The sequence below is a fragment of the Gigantopelta aegis genome, chromosome 10 (assembly GCF_016097555.1).
Source record: "Gigantopelta aegis isolate Gae_Host chromosome 10, Gae_host_genome, whole genome shotgun sequence".
NCBI classification, from domain to species: domain Eukaryota; kingdom Metazoa; phylum Mollusca; class Gastropoda; order Neomphalida; family Peltospiridae; genus Gigantopelta; species Gigantopelta aegis.
The window spans coordinates 78265327-78276194 of record NC_054708.1 but is presented as its reverse complement, the minus strand read 5'-3'; the positions used below and the strand labels follow the sequence as shown (position 1 = coordinate 78276194).

Sequence of the window (10868 nt, the reverse complement as noted above, 5' to 3'; positions counted from 1 at the left end):
CCAGATTTAATGGTATGCAATTTACTGTTCGTGTCCTCTGGCAGAAACCCTTGTTGTGCAGTGATCCTACTTTTTGGTCTCTATCCTATTTTTCCTATTTTTTTTCCTTTTTGCTTTGCCATGTTATTTAGGATAAACATAAGGTACAAACTGAGCACCACATAATTTCTTTTAAAGTGTTCTCAACATCATTTTCTGAATTTCACACAATCGTTTGCTCAAATACTGTTACTACATGCTGTTTCAGTCCTACTTTTTTCTTCTACAGGGGTTCCAGAATTTTTTTTAATCTACTGGCCATGGTGAAAAATTCCCAATTTCAACTGTTTATAAAACAAAAAACTTTCTCCTTCTATTTCCCTACTTTAATCCTGCTATTTCTTAAGTGTGCTGGACAGCCTGTACTTGCTGCACCCACCAGTAAAACATCCCTTGCTAGTAAATTCAGAAAGAATAGCCTATAGGGTGTATACTACCAAATCAAATCCCATAGACGACAATAGTAACATATGTGGCTAAAACTCCTACCTGCAACGTATCAACCGACATAAACGCCACGGATATAAATACTACCACCCCTTACACTTAAAGTGAATCAGAAACAAATGGGGGTCAAGCTGCTCGTTTCTGAGATAACGGGTAGCGTCTATGACTACCCTAGTTCCGCACAAAATTCGAGTACTTCTTTTTACAGGTACCCCATACATGTTTCAAGCACAAGGCTACTTGACACATTGGTACTAGATGAAATAAAATTGCATTTTTTTTTAACCCAGATAAAACTATTATTTTTTACAACCAACACACTCACATTTATAACCAATCACAGGACTTGTGGTGTTCACTTCTCTATCAAAAGTTCGGTGCACCTCCAACTTTGACCCAGCCGGAAGTTATTTGGTCTAGTACTACCTATATAAAAGTAGCTTGTTTGCCATGGGCATTAAAATGGTATTTACAAATTTTAACATGTTCTTATGCAGGTATGAAGCTATGACAGCAACAACGTCAACACCTCTTGCACACTATAAAGGTGCAGGCCGGAGATGCTTTTTGGCATCAGATGTGTCCAGCTTTTCTTTAATTAGGTAGGCTTACTTGAACAGTATTTATATAAAAGCCATTTCTACACTGGAAAACAGTATAACTTATTTAAAGTTTCATTGTTTTAATTGATTATGAAAAATTACATACCAGTAACTGGGGGTAGGGACAGTTAAATGTGATGATATATATATTTCATGTTGTATGTGCACTTTGTTGGGGAAAAAACACAACAAAGTATCCAATAATTTAACAGAAAATATTTTATCTTTGTATTTAAAACATGTCATCCAGTGATCCACTAGTGTAACAAAGGCAGTGGTATGTGCTATCATGTTTGTAGGATGATGCATATAAAAGATCCTTTGCAGCTAATCAAAAAGAGTAGCCTATTGCATGGCAGCAGCAGGTTTTCACTTTCATTATCTGTGTGGTCCTTAACAATATATGTCCGATGCCTATAAATGCAATGTGTCGTTAAATAAAACATTCTTTTCTTCCTGGCTATATACACATGTTCCTTGCCTTCCACCTCCCTGCTTTCAGTGTCTGTGCATTATGCTCATTACATATATATATTTAACTTTTGATGGGATCCAAATTTCACAGATATATGATTATTCATACATCCTTATAATGCAATGACATGAATATCACAGATAAGTAAAATTACTATTTCCAGCGAAGATCAAGATGCACGTTATCATGGATTTACCACTGGTAACTGAAATTTAAACGTGAATGCTTCAAATGTATGAATGACTACATATTTAATTACACCCCAACAATTTTTTTTTTCTTTTCAATGTAATGTTTAGCCATGCTAAATACACAATAACATACATATGCAATTCACTTTATTCATAAATACTTGAACAGTATAAATGACTTGAACAGTATAAATGACTTGTGTCACATATTGTGGTCTATTAAAGGGACAGACCCTAGTTTTTAAATAGTACGGCATATTTTTCACTATTAAAGCAGTTTATGACAACTGAAATCAAACATTACTTATATTTCATTGTTTAGATTATCAACTTCCATACAACTGAAATGTTTTCCACAAAATGCATTTTTCATAATTTTATAAACGCACGTGCGTCTGACAAGTAACATTCATGGAGTTGATTTTTAGTCTATGTTTAACGGTACTTCACCGTTTCAACTTTACAGAGTCTTGTTTCACTCTCTTGTAACGTTATCTAAATATATGTATGTCAATTTTTACAGGTTGAAACTAGGGTCTGAGCCTTTAACACATATACAATAAAAATGTAACAAAAAATGATAGGAATTGCCCCTTGCTTTTATAGACACATACTCCGCCATAATAATATATTATATATTTTTTATTGCAGAATTTCCATGGATACATCTTTTGTCGATGCCGGAGCTGTATATGATGACAAGGACATCACATACAGGCCTGAACTCAACATCTCCTTAGAGTGAGTGTTCTTGGACAAACAAAATATATCACCTGCAATGTTTTATGTGCTAAGTCTTCCATTCATTGATTTCCTTTTTAAGTTCACTTAACTTTGATGGTTTACAGGGTTGTAAAGTTACTTTATGATACTAATTTCTGTCTTAAAGCAATGTAAATCACAAAACTAAGACTTTTCAGCAATAAATCCTGTGTAAACATATTGGTCACCTTTTACAAGGCTTTTTTAATAAAGTATTAAATGTTTAAAATCTTTAATTTTGTTTAACAAGTATTGGGAATGAAATGTTAGAACTAAAAATATGGTAGCGAACAAATCGACTAGACATTTTAACATGGATTACAACTAATTTTGAGGGTAAAATGAAGGAAATACATGTACATGGTGAAAATGTCTTAGGTTAGCACATTTTGACTGAATATCTCTATGATTTTTGCCAAAATTTGAGGTTTTGCTCTATCACTAGGGGGCCATGTGCACCCCTGTCCCCTTGTCTCATACGCTTATGGTAGACAACCTGAGATTGGCAGAGAGGACACATATAGCTGTTTGGTAGTAATGCTAATATCAATAAATGTTGTTATATGCAGATTCGGGTATTTTTGTTTAATTTGGGCAAAAAATAGCCTCTACCCCCCTTACAGAAATGGGACCCTGTACGCCTATGTTATCAATGGCTACTAGATTAATATTTTGTTGTTTGTTTACATACAGACCATCGAAAGAATGAAGCGAGTGAAGATGTTGAAATCGCAGACCTTGTGTTTGACATTACTTCACAAGAAGAGGCAGAGAAAGATGATACCTTTATAGAGGGATCCAGCATTCCAGTGAAAAGAACAGTAGACCGGGATGATACAACTGAGAAAACATTTATTTGTTACATGTCATGTCTACTGGATCTTGCAGCACTGCAGGTGAAGAAAGTGTGCTCTCAAAAAGACTGTACAAGTGATGTCACCGTAAAAGGTCAGATCGACAGTACAGCACTTGTCCTAAAATGGGTATGTGATTGGAATTGTACAATATACATTGTAATTATCTCAATCAGTCTTTTCTGTCTGTGTAACTGATTGTTTGTAAATAGTCCGGTTCAATTTAGTATGAGAATACTGCTGGGTATCAACAGTGTGCATGTTAGAAATAATTCTACCAAATAACTATTATTTTTATATTTATTTTTAAAATAATAGGCTGGATCTACCTCACATTGTAAGAGTTTGCCAGGAGTGATTTGTTGCAAAATTGAAACCCCTTGATGGACCCATTCTTTGATTGGATTCCAACCCACCCACAGCTGATATGTCAGAGGCTGTTTTGTCTGGTAATGGAAAAATGTGACGGGTTACTTCTAAGATTATATGTCAGATTTAGCAAATGTTTCACATCTAGTAGCCAATGATGAACAAATTGTGTCATAAAACAAAACAAACTTGTTTTCTTAGTGTTTTGCATTATATTATACAACTGTCCAATAGTATATTTGGAATATGATATTCACTTTCAAAATTTCTTTTAAAAAATCCTATATATAAAATTCATATTGATATGTTTTTTTTGGGGTGGGCAACAGCTCTGCAATACAATATCAGGTAAACTAAAGCCTATGGCATGTGTTGTCTTGTATGCGTCACAGTGCATAAAATATCACTTGTCAATTGATACAAATCAAATACAGTATCATGTAGGTGCTGCTTTTGTGTGTTTAAAGTAAGAGTAAACACTACTTCCCTGTTGTTGCTTTTAACTGAAGTGGGTACAATGTAGTATAATAGTGCCACTTCACTATCTTATTTAAAAATTTAGTAATGGAATATCATAATTTATAAGTCCATTTTTAATTTTAGATTTGTGTAGATGGCCACGAGATGAACAGATGGTGTTCACAACCTTTGCTGACAAGAGGTGCCTTGCAGGGCAATATACTGCTTTCGTCAGCGATAGTTCTTTCCGGAAATAACTACACCAAAATAGCCCTAATGTGCAAGTTCCTCAATTTAGGCATGGTGTCAAGCTCCACATTTCATAGGATTCAAAGTCACTATATCATCCCAGCTGTCACAACATATTGGGAAGCTACACATCGTGATGTTATTGAAAGTGTTCAAGGGAAAGATGTAATTATTGCAGGTAAGAAAAACCCTGATAGGCACTTAATTATTCAAATATTTAGATGTACTAACAACATGTTGTTGTTTTTTTAATCTATTCTTTTATGAGCAGTGTCCTCAATTCTGGTCCAATTCAGAGCTCATCAGAGTAATTAAATATTTACTGTGGACCAACTTACATTACCAATCTAAACAAATGAAGTGCATGTATAAATATTTTGTTCTTATTGTTGCTTCAATTTGTACAGGTGATGGCAGGAACGACAGCCCAGGATACTGTGCAAAATACTGCACGTATATCATGATGGACAACAACAGTAAACATATCCTGGGCATGGTTGTGGTGGATAAGCGAGAAACTGAACTGAATTCCGTCAAAATGAAACCTAAGGCATTTGAAACCATCATGTGAAATCTGTCCTCCCAGGGTGTACAAGTGAAGGAGGTTGTGACTGATGCTCATCCCTCAATATCCTCTATAATGATTAGCATGTCAATGTGTTCAAATGTAATTGGTTTAGAAAGATTTCACAGGGGTGTAATCATGATATAAATGAAATGAAATAACTAATGACTGTGACATTATATTGTTAAGTAACCGAATTTGTATCTACGTGTAACCAATAAAAAATAATTGTCTTAGTTGCAGTATAAATTGCTGTAAGTCATGGGCTTTACTGATCTTAGTTTTTCTTGCCATTGGATAGCAATTACTGCTGCCTGTTGAAGGAATCATTTGTTGTTTTTATATTTTTTTGCACAAGTTGCTTAAATTCATCGTAGGTTATAATTTTGCCCACAGTAAAACACTTTAAGTTGGGAGACCTAACATTGCATGTCGTATTTCTAAATTATTTGGTGTGAGAAATTTATATATAAATTATGTATACATTACATTTTTAACAGAGAAACAGTATCCAAACATAAAACACAGCTATGACATGTGGCATGGTAGCAAGAATCTTGGGAAGAAGTTGGCAATGGTATTCAATTTGTTTCATTGAAAAATATTACAAATTATTTAAAACGTGTTATGTGTACATTTCTATTCTTAGGTATAGAATAATGCTCGTAATTGATACCATAAAAAGACTGCTGATACTTTTTATGACTGAGATGGGATCAGTGCACTATACATATTACTAATACACATCCATGACAGATGGCTAAGACAATTTTTCTTGAAACTATATTATAAGTGCCTAAATGTATTTTAAACATGTAAGTTTTAAACAAAAGATGTAGAATTATTTCAGTAAATAGCACTTCTTTTTGTATTATTCACACCCATATGTATATACATATATACATACATATACATATATATATATATATATATGTATATATATATATATATATATATATATATATATATATATATATATATGTATGTATATACATATACATATACATATACATACATATATACATACACATACATATATACATACATACATATATACATACACATATACATACATATATACATACATATATATACACATATATATACACATATATATACATACATATACACATATATATATATACATATATATACATATATACATATATATATATATATATATATATATATATATATATATATATATATATATTCATAAATACATAGATATATATATCTACATAGATATATACTAGTATACATAGATATATATACATATATATATATATATATATATATATATATATATATATATATACATAGATACATATATACATACATACATATATACATCAATACATATAAATGTTTTATTTCTGGTTTGTATGTGAAAGTACACTATAATGTATTATAATATTAATTGTTTAGGCTGCATTAGAAAAAGGATGCAGGGATCTTCTGCCTTGGGTTGGGGATATCACAAACCATTTCTGGTACTGTGCCCGCCCATGCCAAGGACACACAGAGACAATGATGGTATGTTTTTTATAAATAAATGTTTCAGTATATGGTAAAGTAAAACACACTGAAGAAATTGTGTTGAATGTGACCTACAATTGTTTTCCAACACTGTTTACAAACTATTTCAACAAAACACTTATAAATTAATTTTGTTGAACTATACCAATGTACATTGTTTTATCGGTGGCTGTTAAAAACATTTGTAAATCCATGTTATACAGAATAAACCTAGGATAATATATAGTTCTTATTTCATAACTGGCCCTTGTTATATAAGGTGGATTGAGAAATGGAAAAATGGGCCTGCGAAGGGAAATCAGTGTGATGACCTAGCAAACCTCAGCTCGAGTATCTCCCACTAATATTAACCCTATGGTCAGAACAAGTTCTTAAAAGTCATTTTTTATGGATGCATTCTAAAATTCTGTAAACATGGTGCAATTGTCAACCCATTGTTAACGATGATATAATATTTTCAGAGCAAGTGGCATAGTACTTTGCACCACACTGTCAATGAACATGAATGGGCTTTAGGGAAGTGCGAACATGAAGGAAAAGACAAGAAATGGTTGGAGCCGGATTCACGCTCACATCAGAATCTATGAGAGATTGTTTATAATCCACACTTGCTGAGGACATTTCCATACTATGTGAATTTCAGGTTGTTAATCAATATTTATTGTTCATTCAATAATTGATTATTAACCCAATATTGTCATTGTAATTTATTTAGTGTACAAATGCTACAAAGTATAATAATGGTTTGAGTAAAATCAAGATTAATACACCTACTTGGTGTTGACCTGTTATGAACTATTTTTCTAAATACTGCAGACATAAATGTTCTAAACATTGGTACATGCAGGTAATTTTAATACAATGTTAAACTTGATAATATTTACAGACATAAACCTGCTGGAGGAAAACCTTTTTTATTGCATTCTAAACTGAGGAAACATCGGTCTCATGTTCATTTATTATACTGTCTTTCTACAGGAGTGATTCGGACCTAGAAACACTAAACAATCACATCCTGATGTATGCTGCAAAACGATTTGCTTACAGGTATGTAAACAAACACAATTCGATATGAAACAGAGTTATGAAAAAGTCATCCAGATATAATAACATTGGTGGTCATGGCTAACTCGAATGTTAGGATTGTACAATTGTCTAAAATTGTGATCCCCATTCAGAATGTATGAAAAGTATTTTCCAAAACCATATCCTAATATTGCAACAAACAACAAAAAACCCACAAATGTTACAGACAGTAAAAAAAAATATCTGGTGAAATAGATTACAAAAGTAAACTTTCATTTTGAAATTTACATGTATATTGCTTGGAACCAGTTTCAAGTAGAATGTTAAACTAAAGGTTGCAAAGAAATGAAAGGATTTCGTGCATATGTTATGTAAAAAATTTGTATAATAATTATATGTTCATCTTTTTCAGTTATCCTTCATTCCAAGCCCGAAACTACTTGGCAGCCATCGATTATGAGAAACATCTGGATAGCCCACACATGAAAACCAGAACTGGCGTATTGAGGTAAATCCATCAGTATTGAGTCTTTTCGGAATATTGATCACAAAACTATTTTAGTGGTAACATTTGGTATTAAGTAAAGATTGAACAGTGTGACCAATAAGACATTTCCCATCATTCAAGGTATCCATCACCAAACAGTATCAACCAAACATTATAGCCCCCACCCTCACCCTACCAGACACACACATGTATTCCGAAATAATTATATACTAGTATACATGCTATGTATGTATCTGAAATACAATTCAGTTGTAACAATGTACTGTTTATTTACATAAATTTAAAATTACTGTCTGTTGGTGTATTTATAAATGTGATTGTTTCAGGTACCACAGGGCATACTCAAAACATAGTAAACATTGGCGTGTGTGGCCCAGAAAAGTGGAAAAAGAGTACAACTATATCCCAGACATCATGATGATGATTCTAAATCTGTACTTTGATGACAAAGCCGTGAGAATCAGTGTGGAGATGTCGGAAACAGATCCAAGAAGAATCGTCTCCACAATTGCACCCATTGCCCCTCCGCCAACATCAAAAATTGTGGCAGTACAGAAATCTCGGTTCGAGTCAAAACACTAAAGACAATCTTGCAAACATTAGGGGAAAAAAAGCCAGAAAGACTTTAAGCTATGCCCCCTCCCCAGTGAGGGTTTCTGCCAGAGGGTAAAATGGGTATGGTGCCATACCAAAAACTGTTTTGCAGATTGTTTTTGGTTTTAAGTTGACCTTTTAACAAAATTAATGACTCTTTTCATTATTGTATGATTTTATTAATCCTAACCGTAAACCATTTTTCTTTCTGGGGGTGGCCCCCCCATACCCCTTTCATTCAGCACACATTGTAAATATTCAGTTTCATAGCGCCATACCCAAAAATTTATTTCTGGCAAAAACACTACCCTCCGGTACCATTACCCTCCCAATACCATTTATTTAATTTTTTCTGCAAGTGGGTTGATTATTCAGTGTTCAAATTCAACAAAAAGCAGTGGTATAATTTTAAAAAAAAACCTAACAAATAAATAACTTTTACTTATGTATAAAACTTTTACTTAGCCAAAAGGTGCTATTAAGTGTTTCCATTGCAGACTGACTTTTTCACTAATGTTGACGTTCTACCTTTATGGTAAAATTTATTAATGAAGACGTTTTTAATGGTTAATAACAAAAATAGTTCACATTAGTCTTGTGGGCATATACCCAGTATACATGCCATTAGGGTCTGGGTATGTATTTCTTATTTTCCATACACAACAACTCGCAATGACTCTTCTATCTCCTTGTCCCAAGCGTCCAAACTGCCATAAGATTAATTGTCTATATGCTGCATGCCGCATGGATCTGTTGTAATCCTCATCTCGAATGGCATGCAGTGCATGCACATCATTCCTATATGCCTGCTGGATTCCCAGCACCAGTGGATCCAATATAAGAATATCCATTTCCTGAAAAGATAATGTAGCATTATTTAAGATGGATAATAATTTTTGCTTATTTAATGACAACACAAGATTAATGAATATTAGCCCAAATGCCTTGATTTTGTTTTGTCGGGGCATTTCTTGGCAGTTGAAACAAACACACCAGCCTGGATACCGATTTACACCCGGAGATGATGGGCCTGGTTCACTCGGTTCAGGTTGATCAGCTTCACTCAACTGAACTGATGGTGTGTGCTGCTGTGACGGTGTTTGCTGCGGTGACGGTGTGTGCTGTGGTGATGGGTTCGGTTTGTGCTGCGGTGATGGACTCGGTTGTGTAGGGAAGCAGCACAAATATCCAATACAAGGCTGGGCAGCTTCAGGGCAACCTGAAGTAGCATCTCTTTGCATTCTACCTCTGTTAGAGTAGTAATCATGTCCTGTTGAAGAAACAGTGTCTTTAATATACTATTGTAGATACAAGGCATGGCATATTAATTAGGTCAAAGCAACAACAATATCTATTTTCGGTTATCTGGCCATGGATATTTTCAATGGACAACACTTATTTGATTAATATAATGAATACATAAAATGTTCTCCAGTTATTTAACGAGGTATATTTTCCTAGACTATAATAGTAAAGAAATAAAGCAAAACATGTTGAACTAGTTACTTAGTATAAACATACTATGATCAACAACAATATGAATAAATGGCATACTGGTATACATCAGCTGCTGCTTTTCAGCCTATGAATTCATTACAAATATTGCTTAATGAAAAAGTACACTATATGTAGTAGGAGACAATATTTCCAAATCTTGGGTAACTGGAAGTCTGTTCACACGAGTTTTAATGAATATAGTTCTTGTAACCGATGAGTTAGGCCCACACTTGATCTATGGTGCTGTGCTACATAGCTGGTTCCATAACATAAACTGATTTTTACTTTCTTTACTGATGTATGGTACTTTTAATTTTAGAATGTAAAGTTGTATAACCAACACGCAAACAAAACAACTGTTCTTGTGAAATATTGTGCCATGATGTAGTTAAATGCATGTACTATACCTTTACTTTCTGATCCCTAATTTCTTGAAGCTCCTTCAGTCTGTCTATGTGTGCCACACCCAAAACACCTTTGCCTCTGCCACCACTCCTGCCTCTGTCAGTTCCTCTTATTATGCCTCTACCCTTTCCTCTTCCTGTGCTTCTACCCTTTCCTCTTCCTGTGCCTCTACTTTTTCCTCTACCTTTCCCTCGACCTCTGCCCCTTTCTGTTGGACTAGAGCCAACACTACTGTCCTCACTTGATATTTCAAAACTCAGTCTAAAAAAATATAACATCTTACAGTA

At 33.7% G+C, this 10868-nt stretch overlaps 1 protein-coding gene across 1 annotated transcript; it reads left to right on the top strand.

Moving 5' to 3' along the window:
• Positions 1-1853: 1853 nt before the first annotated feature.
• On the top strand, positions 1854-9253 carry LOC121383828. The gene is made up of 5 exons (XM_041513926.1): positions 1854-5014; positions 5430-5600; positions 7530-7598; positions 7990-8085; positions 8391-9253. Exons 1-5 carry the CDS (start codon positions 4803-4805, stop codon positions 8665-8667), a joined length of 825 nt encoding a protein of 274 aa, XP_041369860.1. The 5' UTR covers positions 1854-4802; the 3' UTR covers positions 8668-9253.
• Positions 9254-10868: the final 1615 nt, after the last annotated feature.